This window comes from Myripristis murdjan, chromosome 19, assembly GCF_902150065.1.
Source record: "Myripristis murdjan chromosome 19, fMyrMur1.1, whole genome shotgun sequence".
NCBI classification, from domain to species: Eukaryota; Metazoa; Chordata; class Actinopteri; order Holocentriformes; family Holocentridae; genus Myripristis; species Myripristis murdjan.
This window is the reverse complement of record NC_043998.1, coordinates 3,349,041-3,368,511: the sequence shown is the minus strand read 5'-3', so window position 1 is coordinate 3,368,511 and position 19,471 is coordinate 3,349,041. Positions and strand designations below refer to the sequence as shown.

At 44.2% G+C, this 19,471-nt stretch overlaps 1 protein-coding gene across 1 annotated transcript in view; it reads left to right on the top strand.

The window, feature by feature from the left end:
* LOC115378428 (heparan sulfate glucosamine 3-O-sulfotransferase 3A1-like) overlaps positions 1-11,087 on the top strand; it is a 29,164-nt gene extending 18,077 nt beyond the window's left edge. Inside the window, exon 2 of the mRNA XM_030078695.1 lies at positions 10,231-11,087. Coding sequence (XP_029934555.1) covers positions 10,231-10,852 — 622 coding nt within the window. The 3' untranslated portion in view covers positions 10,853-11,087. The remainder of the gene's footprint in view (positions 1-10,230) is intronic.
* The last annotated feature ends 8,384 nt before the right edge of the window (positions 11,088-19,471 follow it).

Here is a 19,471-nt window from a genome sequence, read left to right as displayed (position 1 = left end):
CTTGTTAATGTAAATTGGAGATGGCAGTGAAACCCTCTTACATAGCCCTCCCTAGGCAACCGTGACATTAATTCATTCATTTTTACAGGAGCTCCCCACTGGATGTTAGCCGACTGTGATGGCGAAACACAAGCCATAGCGAGTCCTGCTGCTCTGTCCTTCTTATAATGGAAAGCAGATGCAGGTGAAAACCGAAACTACTCAGGTTTGAAAGTAGCTGAGCGTTGTTGATTGTAGGTATGCCACAGTTTGAAATAAGCTGCAATTTATCATTGCCCCAGCCGCTTCAGGGTTTGTAGACCAGGGCAGAGTAATGGAGCAAAAGCTTGATAAAGAAATGCTACACTGACAAAAAGAATGATTGTGGTTTAATCTTAATATGATAACAGATATTCACGCCTCTGTATGATTAATACCGAATTGTTGCATCTGTATGGTACAATAAATACATTTTTTTTAACTGCAGCCATAATTTTGTTTCTGTTAAATGGATCCTGGCATTTTGAGCTCACTACTGTAACCTAGTGAGCAAACAGTGGCATTTAAGCACATCCGTTAGAGTTTAATGACCGTATGCTCTTTGTGTATATGAGATGACTTGCTGAGTCTGCTCACGTTTCCTCGCACTGATAACTGTAATGAAACCATCATCTCTGATTTTACAAGACTGTGTTTAATAAGCCCTCTGCTGGAATACTTATTAGATCAAGGGGAAGGGCTGATGGGAAGGCTGAGGAACGCAGCGGTGGCTGGGCTGAAACCTCAATCTCTTCAACAAAGCAGCAGAGGAGCGTCGAAAGCAGCCACGTCACGTCCTCACAGAGATGTTTTGTTTTGCTACGGAGCCCAAAAGCAGCGATCTTGAAGAGGAACAGTAAAAAATTGCGGTGTACAGTCATGCTCAAGAAGCTGAACATATTTGGGAGTTTTCACCTCAACGAGAGAGGGGAAAACGTCAAGTGTTTGCTATTGAAATCAATAACTGGCATCCCTGAGCTGGAGGAATGCTCAGGGGCGGCAGTGCCAGTGTGCCTCACAACCTACAAACTAGAGAGTCGGGGATTGTCTTTTTGCCAGCCCATCATTTTGTGGCTGCATTCTTAGAAATTCACAGTAAGGATCTGAAACTGGGCTCGAGTTAGAGACGGGTAATCTCTTATCAGACTTTAGCCCTAATATTTATGAATCACAAGCTTTTATGTGTTTTTTTCTGAGCTGTAATACTTCAATTGCTTCTTCCCCCAACATCAGCAGCAGCAGCACACAGACGGGATCTGCGCCGGCAGAAATTTGGCTCAAAACGGATATCTTTTCACTGACAGTTCATGTGGTATATTCAGCAAAGACTGAAATGTTTATATTGAATGTTTCAACAGCTTGAAAATCACCATGGTAATGGTCCCAAAGACAAAAGCCCCAGCCTTTTGTCATGGGTAATTATCGCAGAACAGTCCCCTCAAAGCCTTCCATTTGGCTCTGAACAAATTCACATTTAATTATACTCTCGTGCTTTTGACAGAGCTTTTTTATTTATTTATTTGTTTATTTTCAAATCATGCTTAAATGTGGAATTTAAATACTCGTTGAAATTGGTTCCATTTGAGGCAATTGGTTCTGTTATTTATTTATTTTTTTTTCCCATCCACATTATTTCAATCCCAGAAACTAAAGAGGGAGGATAAAGGAAGCTATTGAAAGACCACTTGAATTTCACTAATGAATCCACCTATATAAACTGAAGCCCAAGAAACACAATACCTTGAAAATGAGCTTGGGTATTAAAAGCCAAGTTTAGGTGTCTTATCTCTCCCACAAGCCGCTGAGACCCTAAAAAACTGACTTGGCAGAAAGAAAAAATAGAAGCAAGCCGTTGCTAAAGCCGATCCCATTGAAGTGGCATCTCCACACGGCTCTGTCTGAAACTTCATGTAACTCGGAACAAGTGGGTCAGGGAAATATGAAAAAGTAATGCGTGCGCCGTCTGAGAACCTACTCGCAGTATGCACACGCAGACCCCATGTGCCGGCATTTAGACACGTGCTCGCATTTGGGCTACGTTTGGCATTTAGGTGTCACATGGGTCGCAGTTTGACGGGAATGGAAATAAACTGATACATGCAAACATTAAAAAAAGAAGTTAGTCCGCTGATTGCTTTCAGTTTGTTTATGGAATGAGACGCAGATGGCTGCAAGATCTCAGCCGGGTCGGATTGTATTCTGTGCCTTGGTGTCGCTTTTCTCTTTTTCCTTCTCTTCTCTCGTTCTTCCCCTCCCTCTTTCCCTGTCTCCCTCATCACTCTCTCACCCACTCCACCGCCCCGCTCTCCTATCTGCTGATATGCAGTCTGGAGCTGCGAGTGAGCAGACGATGTTAGTCTGCGTCTAAAAGGTTTTGGGTTCTCAGATGGCTTGAGTGTATCCCGTAGCCTCCTCGCCTCCCTCAGTCACTCTTCCGCCACAGTTAGAGAGGGTGAATAATTCACAAGCAAGTTGCCACAAAGATAAAGCTTATTTTTCCCCCTTACGCAATAAACTGGGGACTCACACTTAGCACCAAGAAGAAAAAAAAAAAAAAAGAGCTCTGCTTAAAACACTGCTGATAAATTTATAAGAACATACTGCAAAGCTAACTCTATAAATTTTTTACTAAATCGCATAGCAGTTGTTATATGGAAAGAAAAAAAAAAATGCTGTAAATGCTCACTGGCAAGGAAAGTGTCCAGCAGGGAGATTTATTTGCACAAGATTTAATGAAAAATAAAACTCTGCAGTGTTTTTACTTCGGCGTATGATACAGTATTATTCCAGCACTCCATTTATCATCAATTTTCACCTAGTAACAACTTTTATTGGTTAGATAATTTCTTTTTCTGTGTTCTTTCCTTTTCCAGTCAGAATTTATGAGTTCTCCAATATTTGAGCACATATGAAAAAATAAAGATCCAAGTGCAGCCAGAAATATCAAGAGAAGTTTCCATGTTGCAGTGGCAAGAGGCCAGCATTATTTTTTTTTTCTCCCCTTATGTTTGAGGTGAGAAGTCATTGTTTGAATGTTTTCAGGAGCTAGAACGCAACTGTATCTGACGTTTAGGACAACACACAGCATAAAGTGAGTTTCTGAACCTTCTGCTGAACGTTTTTATACCCGTGTTTGGACTGAAGCCAGTTGCTTTTATCCAGTTGCATCTTGTATTGTTGCGTAAGTTTCTTTCAGTTTTTGTCCATGCACATGTTTGCTTTTGTGGCCAACCGATAGCCTGAAAAATAATTATTGATTATTTCAGTATTTTGAGCCACAGTGTAGAGTTTTAAAGCGATGATCACATCAGATGCGGACAGATCTTTCTCCCAGCCAGCAGTAAAGTGTCAGCCAAGTACGATTACCTCATCCATTACAAGCACAAGTATTAGGACATTGAGCTAAAGCTGCTCTTTCTTGCCGGCCTTGATCCTTTAACATGGATTTTAAAAATATCAGTGAAGTACTCTGGTTATTTTGACTCATTCATCTTGCAAATAAAGTTGACACCCCTGCACCACCATCTGCACTATGACATTTTATTCATGCGACATTGCACCTTCATTCACGATGCCTGACGAAGGCCAATGCACCAAAACATTGCATAAATAAATTGTCATACAATGGCAAATTTCTGTCATTCTCCGAGCCAAAGTCATTCGGGTGTGAATGAGAACCTTTTGCTTCACTGTTTTCTCATCTTGAAATTGAATTTTTTTTTTTCTTTTAACTAAGTGGATGCAGTCATTTACCTGCTCGATAAATTTCATGGCCTGTGAAACGTAATTTGAACTCTCATGGCTCATGAAACCTATTCAAATCCCTGTTCAATCCAAAACATGCGTAATCATCAATCTGAAAATGAAGTTGTTGTTGTTGTTTTTTTTCTTTAAAGCTGACATTTTCAAAGTTTTTCATCTGCAGAGACTTTGTTAATCTGTGTTATCTGTGTCCCCAGTGTACTGCTGGGTTCCTTTCCTGGTCTCACTTTATCAAAGTGTTGTTATTTCCCAGTGGAAAATGGTAGACCCTGTCCTCCCATGCTTTTCCAAGAGGAGATGCCTCTTTCTTATCTGGTAATTGTGTCCCTTTCAAAATTGCTTCCTACCCCCTGCAGTTCCCATGTACCACTTCACTCCCACCCACTATTCCCATGAACATGTCCTGCATTATTTGTAGTTAAGTTTCCCCAAAGAGCCCATTGCATGAGAAAGAGGTTTTGTTTCATCATCATGCATTTGGCGTGTGTGTGTGTGTGTGTGTGTGTGTGTGTCTAATCACACATACTACTGGGCCTGTATTGTTTGCGTAATATTTTTTGTGCACAGTTCCGATGAAGAACCTCTCGTGGGTTGCAGTGATTTAAAAGCTTTGACGAACATTTGTTCTTGCTACCTCTGCTCTCTCTCTCTTCATTCACTGTCTAGCTCACTCGGCCACTGCTGCTCTCTCTCTCTCTCTGTCTCTCTCTTCACATACTATCAGGTCGCTATACACCAGTCACATTTTCACTCAGTTGTGGGTGAAAACATGAAAAGTGGCAGCTGCAGCTGGCTGGTGCAGAGTAAACAAGGAAGTCCTGAAGCAGTGGCTATGGTCGCATCTAAACTGTGTGAGAAACAGCTCTCATTACAGGGCGATCACCGGTACTCTCAGGGCGACTGCTGGATTTTTTGGAGTGTCAATCGGCCCTCATGGACTGCACTGGAGCACAGGATGCCCTCGCAAGACATTAGTAGAAGTTTAGTGGGGTAATATGAGCGATGTTAAACAATAGTACAAGAGTTCCTCTTTAATGAAATACATTTGTCTTTAAATATCCTAGCAACACAGACCACAATGCACTGTGTAGCCATGCTGGTGGAATATTACCAGTGTTGGGACCAATTACTCACAAAACTAATAAGCTACAATTACTAATTACTTCTGTAAAAAAGTGATTTTGATTACTACTCAATTACTGCTGCAGAAGAGTAATTCAATTACTGGGGAAAGTAATTTTTATGATTACTTTTTTTCTTTTCTTAAATCCTCTTATTAATGCACATATTTTTGCGTTGCTGTTGCAGTGTGGACATTGCTGTCAAATTTCATCGATCATTGTCAGTGTTGGCCACGTTACTTTGAAAAAGTAATTAATTATAGTTTAAAGTAGTGATGCCAGCTTGTTCAGGTGGGGATTTGAACCCCCGGTCTTCTGTATGGCAGGTGGAGATACTATCCGCTCTGCCGTCGAGAAACACATACGCTTCTTGTAATTTGTGCTCATTCTCCATGCATGTTGATATGTTACGAAAAACTGCAAAGTCCAACCGGTTTGAAAATTGACACACCGCTTTTTCTCCACAAGACGCACATTTTTTGAATAGGATAATAAAATAATAATAATTAGTAGTAGTAAGTAACGGCAAGTAACGGCGCATTTTATTGTCAGTAACGGTAACGGCGTTACAACGGGGGAAACAGTAATTTCTTTGATTACTCGTTACTGATAAAAGTAACACCGTTAGTAACGCTGTTACTCCCATCACTGAATATTACACTATCTAGCGGGAAAGGAGGAGGGTTTTGAGCTCTAAAATGCAGGTAGGAGCAAGCAGCAAACAGTTGGGTGAGGATTATAAATCCATTTGAGTAAAAAAAATAAATAAAAAAGTCAGGTGGACTGATCTCGTGGGACTGAGGCCGTCGGGGTCATAGAGAGGATACACACCAAACTGGAGCCCGTGCTTCTGGATAGCTCACACCTGTAATCCCTCAGTGATAAATGGCTCGGTCTGATGCTGCCTGCCACATTGCACCGCTAACGACTCTTTTCCAGGCCGGCTGTATAAAAATAACTGCATGATCAATTGAAAGGAAGGCAATTTTGATTTTATAGCACACCTCTCCTTTTATCATTCATTAGGGATCACAGTGGGATCCCCAGACATATTAGCAGAGGCTGTTGCAGGCCTGCATCTCACATCGTATCTCTCCTCCTGCATGCCATTAGGTGCGGCGTGGCGGCACCGCCTGCGATTTCAGGGCTGCGTTGTTGCAGGAGGTTGACAGAGCAGGAAAGCAGGCCCCTAGAGGAGTGGGCCTTCCTTCCACCACACAGCAGTCATTACTCTAAATCACCCCCCCCCCACCTTCCCCCCTTCACTTCCTCCTCCTTCTCTCTTTCTCTGACCTCCACTCGCATCTACTGACCTGGAAAATGTCTGGTGAGCCAAAGCCACCAAGAGCGGCGCTGGCCCTTGCTTCCCCTGCAAACAGCAAAAATATTGAGCCAATTACAAGATTATTATCTGGTGGTAGTGGCAGGGGAACACTGTGGGAGTGTATTTATGCCTGCCAGGGCTCCCTGCTGGAAGAGGAAAAATGAATCAAAGGCTTGTGGGGGAGAAGTGGACAGCACTCATGCCCACTTGCCTCTGTGCCTTTACAGCCCCTGTCAATTGACAGACATTGGCCCCGATCCAGGGCCTCTCGGAAAGGTCCGGCATAACACCAGGAAGCGGGCGATCCTGCGCCGATCGCTTGTTCGTTTGCTTTACTCCTTCCTAATTTATATTTCATGATGTCATATAGCACATGCACTGGATTTACAGTGAATGAGACCTCATGATGCAGTTAGGCATGGACATTTTTCAGCATTTATATAACAGGCAGACATGAGTCACAGTGCGTATATGAGGGGAGAGTTCACTATATGAGGTGGATTTGCGAGTGAAATGCGTGCAGTGGGGAAACGAAGGCAGTGATGCATCAGGCCCTTTATTCCGAAATCCTTATTTTATAGACACGCGTACAAAGGACACATTGAGTGATGTACTGCACCATTACCATGTGCCTTGGAATTTGTGTTTTAACAGGGACTAGAGTTGCCCGAATGAGTCCTGGCAGCCGACCCAACCTAGTTATTTCCATATGAGAGGACCTTCTCCAAGTACAGCATGTGCCATGTTCTGTCACATACACAGTTTGTAGCTATTTGTTTGTTGTGTCATAAATTTCCCATTCATCTTAATATTTTTTTTTTTTTCTTTTTTCTCTCCAGTGCTAAATTTGGACCTAAGCAAGCGAACTTGATTTAAAGAGAAAGAGGCCCGGGTTCATGCGCGGTGTTTCTTCTGATTTGGGCCCGTGTGTTGTTTCTTGAGTGAATCCCGCCGCCTGTGTTTCATGCATCAGCGTGCTCGGGGAGTTGTATTTTAGCAGCGCGATGAAGACATCAAAGGAGGCTGCGGAGCCGCAGTAAATCTCAGGCGCTCGGAGAGTTTGTCATGTGTTACATCACCTACGCTGACAATAAAGTTTCATTTAAAAGCACTGCATGCTGCGACGGAATGGAAAGAAATACTGTACTCTCATGTAGTTAAATATAAAACGCGGTGTTCCTTGCTGTCCACCCACTATTAAAAGTGAAGAATTTAAGCTGTTTGTCTGCTCTCTGCTTGGGCATGCATGTTCACATTTAGATGTTTGGAAATTCTAGACATTTTTTGTTTTACACATGAATACGGTTGGTATCTGTTTCACATGATTAAACCCCACAGACCAACTGGAAACCATTCTTTCAATAACTATAAAATTTACATCAACCTGAATATGTGATTGCTCAATTACTTCCATACTTTGAATCCCAAACATGACTGGCTTCACATTGCACAACACACACACCCTCACACACACACACACATACCCCACTGACCCTGAAAAATCCTCCCTGAGTGCCCCTGCAACGCCACACCACAGTGAGTGCATAGACCACACAATAAGCAAGATGCAGCGTATCAAATATGGATGCTTCCTTTAGAACAAGTCATTTCTTTTTCATAAAGCAATAATGTTCTTTTTTTTTTTGCACCAAATAGTTGTGGTAAGGGTTAGATCGCTGGTGACTTGAAGGCCCAGTGGCTCAGGAAGACTGCCGGCATCCGGGATCCCCCATTTATCAATAATTAGTCTGCATATTCTTTGTTGACATGTCGGCCTGGTTACCCTATGCATTCACTGATGATGCCCTTTTCCTAACTAGGGTTTGTTTTACAGCGTCATTACACAAAGTCTGGGCTCCGAGCACAAACTGCTCAGGCAATGGGGCAGAGCTAATGCGAGAGGAAGGAAACTTTGTCCCTCTTCCTCTCCGTACAGCTGTCGGAGAGGTTCGCGAGACGGAGAGGACGGAGGGTCAGGTGACGGTCAGTGTCGCAGGAGTGTGTCAGGACATCAAGCGCACCTGTGTCGCCGACCTTGCCCTTATCGGCCACTTCCTCTACAGTATGGTAAATTTGTGCTGACTGTGATCTGTGTCTGTCAGACTGGATCCACTCAGGACAGACGTTGACATTGCCCTGCACGACTGAGGCAAGGGGCCTTCGCTTGCACTCCACTGATTGACACATGCCTTCTAACTCTTCTGTTCCACTTCCACTGCCTTTAACCGGCAGCCGCTCTTAAGCACCGGCTGATTTCTTGTGCCTGTTCTTACGTGGAAGGGGTTAAAAAGAAAAACCGTCTTGGAGTGTTGATTGAAAAAGTGCAAGGACATCAGTGAAACCAGCCATTCCATTCCGCTTGACAGCTGGTGTCTTTTAGAGATGCATTCCCTCTGTGTAAAGGTTGGCCTCAGCAAAGATCTCCGTGCCCTCTGTCTCATTTGCTTCTGTGTATGTTAAACGGAGCATGGTTGTTTACCAGCCTGTTTGCAAGGCAGAAAAACAGTGCCCATCACATCAGGAAAAAAGAGGCTCGGCGGTAGGAAGGAGCTGTATTTTCTTTGAACGTGCCGGTGTGTGTCGCCGCACCAGCATGCTTCTATAAACAACTGGAGATTGAAGTGTGGAGCCCTCTTCAGTCTCCACGTCGTGCAGAGGAGTTCAGAGGCCCCCCCCCACCCCCCCGCCCACCCCCTTCAGGGTCTCAGGAGTTCTGTCACGGCCAGCTTACGGCATCCACCCTGGGAGCAGCCCGGGCCACTTTGTCAGCGCCGGTCCTGGCTTTAAGCAGCGCCAGCCAAGCGGATGAATAATTGAGGCTTGCATTCTGTACTTTGGTGAATTTTAAAACTGTATTCTGCAGAGGCTCTAAATGGCAGAGGGAAGGCGCGTTAATCATTCATGGGCTGCTTTTTACCCGCTTTGCTTCAGGTCACTGTCCTGGAGGCGCGAGGGCCAGAGGAAAGAGGAGAGTGAGGGGAAGGCGCGGTGGGAGCGGATTGGTGTCATGGCCGAATGGATTAGCTTGTTTCTCATCCCTTTTGTGAGTCCATGGTGAAAAAGCACTCAGGCGCACATGAGGAGATGTTGCCAAGTAAAACCTACGACCAAATGTTGTAGCCCAGTTGAACTTTGTTGCTGTAAATATTCGAGTTGGGATTTATGGGCATTCTTTCATCACCGGGATTTAATTTCGCAGAGGTCAGCACATTTACAACATCGGTCTTTGTTGACTCGTTATTTCTCTGTGTGCGCGGCTCGCTCAAGTGGAACTGTTTATAACGTCTACAAACATAGTAATTCACGAAATCACGTGTCAAATAAATAAATCATTAAAACGGAAACAGCACTACAATTCTGTGAGGAGAAAAACACACCTTTCATTTATGAAATACCCACCAGTGGGGAAATTGTGGTGTTGAAATAATGTTTTGATATTCCACCGTTCACTGCAAATGGTGAAAGACAAGAAGGTGATCAATTATGCTGAGAGGGGTCGTTGGCTCAAGTATCAATCTTTCATAAGCAGCAATAACAGAGTATGGATGGAGATTGACACTCTTCTCTCCATGTCATATCAGAGTGAGGAATACGCTCTTTCAAATGGACCCGGGGGAAAGCCCCTCTTGATTTCATAAGCCCTCAGGCTACATTAAGAAACACTTGATGTAGCATCTGAATGCTCTCACTAGGAGAAGGTCAATACGGAGTGAAGTGCCTGAGCGAGATGCTGCTCGCTCTGAAGCGGCAGCTCGACATTCAGTCACACCTCGCGGCAGTCAGTTTAGCTGGGAGACACAGACACCTGATAAAGACTGAATAAATAAACCACCTCTTTCAAATGTTATTCTTGATTGATTGGATTTTACATTTCTGATGACATAGCCAGAGTTCATCCAGCAGGAATGTTTGTTGGAATAAGAGTGGTTGTACAACTGTGAGAGCTGTTTCAGTCAGGAGAGCAGGTCAAACAAATTCCTCACTTCCTTTATTTCCTTTTCTCAGGGAGCTGATGCCCAAGACCCTGGAGGGCCAGATCACCATGGAGAAAACCCCCAGCTACTTTGTGACCAGAGAGGCGCCGGCCAGGATCTCCGCCATGTCCCGGGACACCAAGCTAATCGTGGTGGTGCGGGACCCCGTCACCAGGGCGATCTCGGACTACACGCAGACGCTGTCTAAGAAGCCCGACATTCCCTCCTTCGAGAGCCTGACCTTCAAAAACAGGACTACGGGGCTCATCGACACGTCGTGGAGCGCCATCCAGATCGGCATCTACGCCAAGCACCTGGACAACTGGCTGCAGTACTTCCCCATGGAGCAGATCCTGTTTGTGAGCGGCGAGCGTCTGATCAGCGACCCGGCCGGCGAGCTGGGCCGCGTGCAGGACTTCCTGGGGCTCAAGAGGATCATCACAGACAAACACTTTTACTTCAACCAGACCAAGGGCTTCCCGTGCCTCAAGAAGGCGGAGGGCAGCAGCAAGCCCCACTGCCTGGGCAAAACCAAAGGGCGGACCCACCCGAACATTAACCCCGAGGTGGTGCAGAGGCTACGGGACTTCTACCGGCCCTTCAACATGAAGTTCTACCAGATGACGGGGCGATTTTTTGGCTGGGATGAATGAATGTGTTTGTTTTGACACTGAGGTCTGTCGACTGTAAAATATGGCCTAAGTCAGCCACAGCACTAAGCCTAAGCAATATGTGTCTGTGAGAGAGCAGAGCGAGAGGCCTAATCTGCCCTCTGTGGCACGCCAGATATGCAATGTTATGTTGTTACATATTCCATCATCAGAGCTGCCTCAAATCCACTATCAGAAAAATACACAGAGATTTCTTCTAAATAAAAAAAAAAAAAAATGACTGAGTTGTGGAACGGATTGCATCATATCTACCTGCACTGTCAGAAGAAAGTGTTGTTTTTATTGTATTTTATTTTATTTTATTTTATTTTAATTTTTTTCTGTTTGGAAGTCCGGTGCTCTGACACAGAAATTACAGTATGCAATGCTTCTGTCTAGGAAGTTTTCAGAAATCACATTTTGTCTGGGCACTTTTGATAAAAAGCCCTTACTGAGTGATTTAATGCCATATTTTAAACATAGCTGCTTTCAAAGCTTAACATTTTTGTAGAAAAAAAAAAGAAGAATATGGAAAGATAAAAAAAATATATGTATTTTTGAAATGTATTTATTCGAGAATTAAACAAGCAGTATGTATGTATGTATTTTGAATAACTCATCGGTGATAATTTGCTCTGTTATTATGCTCTCCATGCCTCTAGAGTTTGTGTTCCATTCTGTACATGGAAAAAAAAAAATGTTTTCCTCATATTAATTTTCTGATTATTCATTCTAATATGTATTTACCATACATGGTTAGGTTCCCACACTTGTTTTCCATTTAGCTTGCAATTCCAGTGCTGTGAGTTTGTTATTTCAAGGGCCGTTTCCCCACCTTCAGTTAATGAAGTTAATTAAATTAGCGAGCAAAGATAGCAGTTGCTGCTATGCAAGTAACAGCGACTCCGTTGTGGGGAGAAGACCTCCAGAGGGCCTACCCAAACCGCGACTCAAATTTCCTCAACATGCCTCCTTGTGAACTGAATACACTTGATGTCCCTGGCCTTCCTTGCCTCAAGGCGGTGTGTGTGTGTGTGTGTGTGTGTGTGTGTGTGTATATGTAAGTCTCTTTAAAGCCAGGGAGCCTGAAAACAATGGCCGAGCTGTGTTCCTGATTTCTGTCGACTTGTATCGTGAGCCGCTTCCTCAAAGCAGATGTGCCTCAACTCCACACTTCATCATCTGTTTGTTTGGGGTTTTTTTTGATCCGAGCATCATCAAAGAACTTAATATTGATTTGCTGCGTTCTGTCATCAGGCTGTACTGTACCGTTCGGATTGTTGTCTACTTAATTTAAAGTCATGTTGGAATTTTTAAGGCACACTTTGAATAAAAGATAACAAGTTATAAGTAAATATGTTGTTGAGAGGCGTTAATGGCTTTTTCATGTTTTCACTATTCTTCTTTTTTTTTTTTTTTTTTTTTTCATGGCAGTAATTCCATGCCGATCCACACAAATTAATCTGTGGAGTGTAATAGGATACCGCATCCACAGGAGAGAAGGAGTGAACATTAAATTCATTAAAGTGCAGCTCACGCCTCTGACAGGCTCGGCTTACCACAGAACCGTCAGAGTGCCGCCTGGCTCCGCTCCTATCTCCACTGTTACACCTTCTCACATTGTCTCTGCTTATCTCTGTCCGGCCTCCAGGGCACTAAGTCAAAGGAGGCACTGAGGATGTTAAAAGATGCTTTCAATCTGAAAGCCTTATTTTTGGACTCTCGGTGTCCCCGGCAGCTGGAGCCGTCGGCGTCAGCGGCTTCTCGGAGGCGACCTTAGGGGAGTCGTGCAGCAGCACTCCTGGGTCTCTCTTGGCTGTGCAGTGCAGTTAGGGGAGTGCTAGTTAATGCGTACGGGTTAACGCAATGGTGCATACATCTTGTCAGCCACAGCCTGGACCCGAGGGAGGTGAAGTTTCTCCCTCGATCACCTTCCTCTCTTCTTTGTATGTTATTCTTTACATAATGTTTTCTCACGTTCACTGAAACACACTCTTTCTCCCACATTTCTGTCATTTCTTAATTTCCTCGCCCCCTCCGCGCCACGTCGGTATGTTTTACTTTGCTGAAGGAATCTCTTAGCGTTTTCCTCCCGCTCTCCGGTGATGGAGTTGGATAAATGGACCCGGTCTGTCACGGTGACAGGCACTTAGCAGACGAAGCATCACGAGAGGAGGAACTCTGTTGACAACGAAGACGGCAAACTTGTAAAGCTCATCCGCCGCGATGAAATTACGTCGCGATGTTAACAATCCACTGGGAGAGGCGGGACAAGGCGGGCGGTGGGGGGGGTGCGCAAAGGGAAGGAGACGCTGATGTTCATTTGTTGACTTGTTCAATTTGTTTGTTATTCCTTCCTGAGTGGGTCAGCGGGGCCTCCTCAGCAAAGATTCGTCAACGTAATAAACAGAGACAGTTTTTGTCCTCCTGCTCAATTCTCCGCGGAGCAGCTAACTACGCAGGAGAAAATGAAACGGCAACATCTGCTGTGGGAGGGCGTGCAGACCACCCCTGTCAGGGAGCATTCAGCTCAGTATCAGTGGCATGGACGGGGAGAGAATGTGAAGTCTGTCTATTGAGAAAGGCCCGACCGCATGCGGTTGTTTTCTGAGGGTGGAGAGAGCGGCTGCAGAAAGACAGGCATTTCTGCCAGTCTCGCCCCTCTTTCATCCTCTCTCGCTCTCCTCGTATTTTCACCCCTTCATACTGCTTTTATTCCGTCCATCACTCTCACTGCTCGCATACACTCGTACACACAATTATGCATACATTCTCATATGGCATCTTAATGTCGCCCTGCCCATCTGTACGTAAGTGTGTGTGTGTGTGTGTGCCAAGGCAGCAGCCGGTGTGCAGGAGCACCTGTGTGAAGTCACCTGTGCACAATTAGCGTGCCCCCCACCCCCCTCCCTGCCTAAGCCGCCAGACCCTCCACTCATCCAGACCCCCCCTCTCTCTACACACGCACATGCCGAGCCTGTTTCTCCACACACAGACGTTGCAGACACATGGCGAAAGAGGGGTTGAGCTGCACGGTAACAGCCACCAGAGCCGTAGAAAAACATTGTCCCGCATGTGCGTGTATGTGTGTGTGTGTGCGTGTGTGTGCATACATGTGAGCTGCAAGCCTGGAGCATCATATAGGCTATTCCTTTATGAAGTGGTGCCCCAAAACCCCCCCAGGGTCCCTGAGGGGCTTCCAGAGTGTCCTCAGCAAAATTAAAAATAGTTCAATTTCATTATAACTTAATCCAATAGAAACTGTTAACATCGAAAAGCACAAAAATATATGAGTGATTATTTCAATATTACATCTTAATTTCATCCCTTGGAATATATTTGCAAGTTGACATTTGAGCAATTAATACTTGACACACAGCAAAACTTCTCTTCCTATCAGGGTCCCTCGGACAAAATCTCTTCGAATGGGGATGCTCAGCTTAGCGAAAGTTAACTTGGAGGTCCGGAACATGAAAAAAAGTTTGAAAACTTCTGATGTAGGCCATGAAAAATGATGAAGTGGAAGGATCAGAGAGATCGCTTTGAAGAGGAGGGCAGCGGTGCTCTGAGTCAGAGTGCACTTAGCATATGTACAGTGCATTATGCAGCCATTTGCACACGTATGGAAAGATGTGCGCATTCATATACATGTGCGCCCCTTTATCCCCAACAACTACACACACACACACACTCACTCACACACACATCATGCATGCACCAAGTTCGATTCTCTGCCACGCAATGATATGCATCCAGGTCTCCTATACAAGCACATTGCATATGCATACATTCAAACGTACACACACACACTGTCTCACATGCATTCGAAATCGCTCAGTCACACGCACACATGTAGAGTCACCGGATCCGCTGTAGTCTGTCGCACACAAACAGCACACACCCACTCATGCCCTGCGGTGGGACATGGAGGGGATCAGACCTCTGTTTTCTCTGGATCCCAGAAGAGAAGCCCTTAATCCCTGTCCTAGTCTGAGCAAATATCTCCGCCAGGCACGCTCCACACACAGCCTTAATCAAAACAGCCAGGGGAACGAGGACTGCGGCGCACTTTCAATTTCAAGTTTATTTTATCATGGATTTTAAAAAACAATCATAATAATCATCGTCCTCAAACTTCAAAGCAGAACTTTGGGTCTTATCTTTTGCGCCATGGGTATAATACCTGCGTTTCACTCCCGGGCTCCAGGCGGGAGTCTATTCAAACATAAATATTGCATATGTTAGCAATCAAATGACGTGATACTTTATTGATCTCCGAAGGGAAATTCTATTTTCACAAGCCTCTCTCTCTCTCGGCAGATCAGAGGTAGGGTTGTCGAGGAAACGGGCGCTGAAGGACACATCAGCAGGGTTGATGCGAATTTGAATTCAGTTAAAGGGCGATTGTGGTGTTTTCAGAGTTGTATTTCTGACTTTCTGACCATGGTGCCTGTGAGAAGCTTACCACTAAAAATCAAGCTCTAACTGAGCTATACAGGGCAACTGAGCCATCCTCAAAACACCTATAAATGTCCTTTTTGGATTCAAAATGTTCAGTCTTTAGCCCATTACCCAGGTTGTGTCTCCTCTACTTCCTTTAATTCCCTTCTGGCATGCCTCACACTTATGGCCTCGGTGGCAGGGAGACAGTACGTCATATCAGTGCAGCTAAAAAGGGGCCTAATGTGACCTACAGCTACAGAGAAAATTCCTTCACACAGGTAGCCGCTGTGAGGCATTTTACAAAGACAAATGTCAGGCAAATGTCTGTTCCCCCGAGTCAACAAAAGCCACAAGTTCATCAGTGCAATGAAAGGCTGTACTAACATCACATGACAAGTTATAACATCTTGTAATAGACTACAGTCTGAGTGTTACAAATTCAAAAAGCAACAGAAGATTTGTTTAGTGCTGTCTAAACACCCAGAGAGGTTTCTCAATCATCCAAATTGTTGTATTTACAGATAGACACCATGGTGGAGAAGTAAGAAATACAGCCCAACTTCAAAAAAAAATGCCAGAATTATCCTTTCCACAATGGTCTGTCAAATTGCATACCCACTGTAACCCATTTATTTATTTAGTCCCTTTTTTGATCCTGAATATAGGAATAAGTGGGCAAAGAGAATGACTGAATTGCCTTTCAGAAAGCTGGCGGTCACTCTACATAAAAAGCAGGAGACTGAAAGTGCCTACAGACTGATTGATGTTATTCTCAGAAGAGGATTCATATTCCAGGAGTCCTTAAATGAATCTCTAGACTCATGCTCAGTCTTCTTGCACATGTAGATTCTCCTCGCTGTGACAGACCAGAGGGATTGTGGCCTGCAGAAAGACGTACAGACAGAAAGTTTTAACTATGCTACACAAAATTGTTGGTTTTGAGTTTAAAAACGTTCTCATGAAAATGACCAATTGTTTATTCATGATCAAAAGGCATTTCACAAATGGTTTGCATGCCAGTTACAAAACGAGCGAGGCTGCTCTTTGAACTGTCACTTCTGTGCCCCGACTACAGCAGACAACACACAAAATTAGCAATTAAGATTGTCTGGGAGCAGGACTCTTTCCAGACATGTGTGTTTTGACTTCGAAGTTTTCACGCATCCATCCTAAAGCGAACCTTCTTCAAAGAGCCGCTGCTCCTCAGAGGGTGATAATTGATCTTGACACATGATTAAAGACGCATTCATGTTAAGCTCAAATTTTCCTTCCCTTAGATGAAAAGCAGGGTGACAGCACTCTAAACAAGGCGGCCGGAGAGTCGGAGGCTGCAGCTGAAACTTCCTGGAGGGAGGAGAGGTTTGCCCTGGGAGCAGCGCTGCCACTCAGCACTGAAACACACGGATCAAGGTACAAACAGTTTGTCTCTTCTTCCAATTTTATTTGCTTTTGATCAATTTTGGAGAAATGAATTTGATTTGATTTGTTTTTTTTTATTATTATTATTTCTAGACAGAGGTGGATCACTGTAACTGAGTAGCTTTTTGTGTTCTTTTTTGAGTGTTCGGTAGTTTTACTTTTACTTAGATATATTTTATTGCACAGAACAAATGATCAATGACAGATTTTGGAGCCTTTCACAATAAAAGCTCAGTCAGCCTCAGTCAGCAAAGATGGGAAGAGGAACCTGCTTCTACTTTGTTGCTTCAACCTTTCGTCATTTCTAAATTTCACAATAAAAGCTGCACCCTGAAAAACTGCAGATAGTCGATGTGATGGTCGAGGTGAGGATCATGTAGACCCAACCATCATATTATATGCTTCTTCCACGTTTGGGTCTACAGGGCCCTCACTTTAATCAACCCATGGCCCTTAAGAAGAATCTGGAATGAACTCATCTTTTTTTCTAAATGCATGGAAAAGCTCTCACCTAACACAGTTACTGTTTGTGCCACTTTTTACTTTTACTTGAGGGGATTTTTTACAGCAGAATATCTACCTCTACTACAGCAAAATAACAGCAAAGTAATGGTAGTTGTACTTGTATTGTAGTCTGTAGTACTTTTTCCACCGCTGTTTCTAGACAATAAAGAGGAGGAGCATGGTGTTTGGATAGGGAGAGACCAGGCGGGACAGGGGTGAAGACAGAACACTACTCCTTTTAGAGGAAAATTAACCTGTGAGGCCTGAAACAAATAGCTCTAAATAAATCATCTTGCGGTTATTCCCATTCACTGCACAGTTTCTGTTTGCCTTATGAATAAATGAGAACCTGTCCCTGTTTACCTCCCCCTCATTACTGACATTGGCCCGTCGCTAGTCAAACTCCCTGACACACACACACACACACACACACACAGGCCGCATTGTTGCTGCACTTTCAACAACCACTTCACACCTCGGCTCGCTCCAAGCTCTTTCCTCACCCGTTCGCCTACACACACCCACAGTGACACTTGGACACAAAGACACACACATCCAGAAACCCCAACAACACGTGCGCGCCTCACGCACATGACAAAGAGTAACGGATGTGTGCGCACATTCAAGCATATTCATCCGTCAAGCCGCATTCACACATGCAGCCTTATCACACCAAAAAAAAAGAAGTCTCTCCCTCAGATTACTCAGACTGTCATGTTGACTCCGTGACACCACGGTCTGCTGCAGCCTCACTGTGGCTGCAGCACGCAGCAAAACACCAAACGCAGAGGAAAAGCACACTGAGGAAAAAGGAACTTGTTAATAATTGACGCCGTCGGAGTGGCATGCATAGTGCAACGCGAAGGGACAGCATGCAAACACGACAGAAGAAAAGTCAAGGCCCCCGAAAAGTAATTATTCATCAGCCAAGGCTGTAACTGCAGAGGGAACGTGTTACTGGAAGGAGTCAACATGTTAAAATAGCCTGAAGGAAAGCCTTATGAGGTGTTACAGGCAGATTCTATATTACCCATCAGACTGTATATTTTGGTGGTGCAGGTCACAGCACTCTTGTGATGGATGCTTGGATAGAAGCGAAGCAAGGGGAAATCTGAGCTGCGGGTCCCTGCCAAGAAAGCCGAGGTGTAACTGAGGTAAAATTCTGACTGCTTCTTTTGTCCCTTTGGTCAAGTTCAGTTGAGGAATTCGATTTAGTCTGTCACTTTTCCAACCAGTTTTGGGAGGGAGCGGGAGGGGGGTGGAGGTTAACACTGAGCATGACTACCACCTCATGACATATAGCCGTGCGTGTGTTTATCCAACGTCACTCCCTATTCCGTCACTCCGACCCAACCTGGGGGGTTTCTCTGCAGGATTTATCTTTTTTCTCAGCGCTGTGACAAATGAGAGTGCCGAGGGGGTCACCGTGTGAAGTATGCGCGAGCTCGGACCGCTGCAAACGGAGCGGTCCTGGCGCTCGTAAATATGACAGGTATGGCAGTTTGTTATTTTTCTCCAAAGGAGTGTGTTATCACAGAGGTTTGGCTGTAATCAAGTGATGAATTAGTTTCGGGGAATGTCACAGTAATCAGCACCGAGGATCATTTACACGGCTTGTCGTGATTTTTTGACGTACTGACTGCGGTGAGGGTTGGTTTAAGTGTAATGCATTGCTACCCATAATGCCGCCTGGCCTTTTTTTTTTTTTTTTTTTTTGCAGTAACAACAATCTTAAACTTCATGGACACTTTTCAAGACAGTTCACTCTGCTCAGCGGTTCAGTCACAGTTTGCAGTCACACTGATGTGAGTGTGTGTGTGTGTGTGTGTGTGTGTGTGTGTGTGTGTGAATCAGAGTTGGAAAGCAGCTATGTGCATTTACTCCAGCACCACACAGTATGAGGTACTGGCACTTTACTTAAGTAGGCTATTTCTATTTTGGAAGATTTTTTTTTATATACTTTTACAAGGGAAATATTGTATTTTTTGCTCCATCTACCTGACAGCTGTAGTTAGCAGTTAAATTACTGAATATAGTTTTACATGCAAAATATAAAATATGTTGCAGAGTTGGAGTTTAAACTAGGACGTAGGAGGCTTATATGGGGCACTACAATATTAAAGCTACAACATTAAAATACTTGTTATGATTAATACATAAATAATTTCGGAGCCATTACTCACAATGACTCCTCTTTTTAAATACCTTTTACTCTTACTACTTCTGTACTTTGACAAAGGTCAAAATATTAAACTT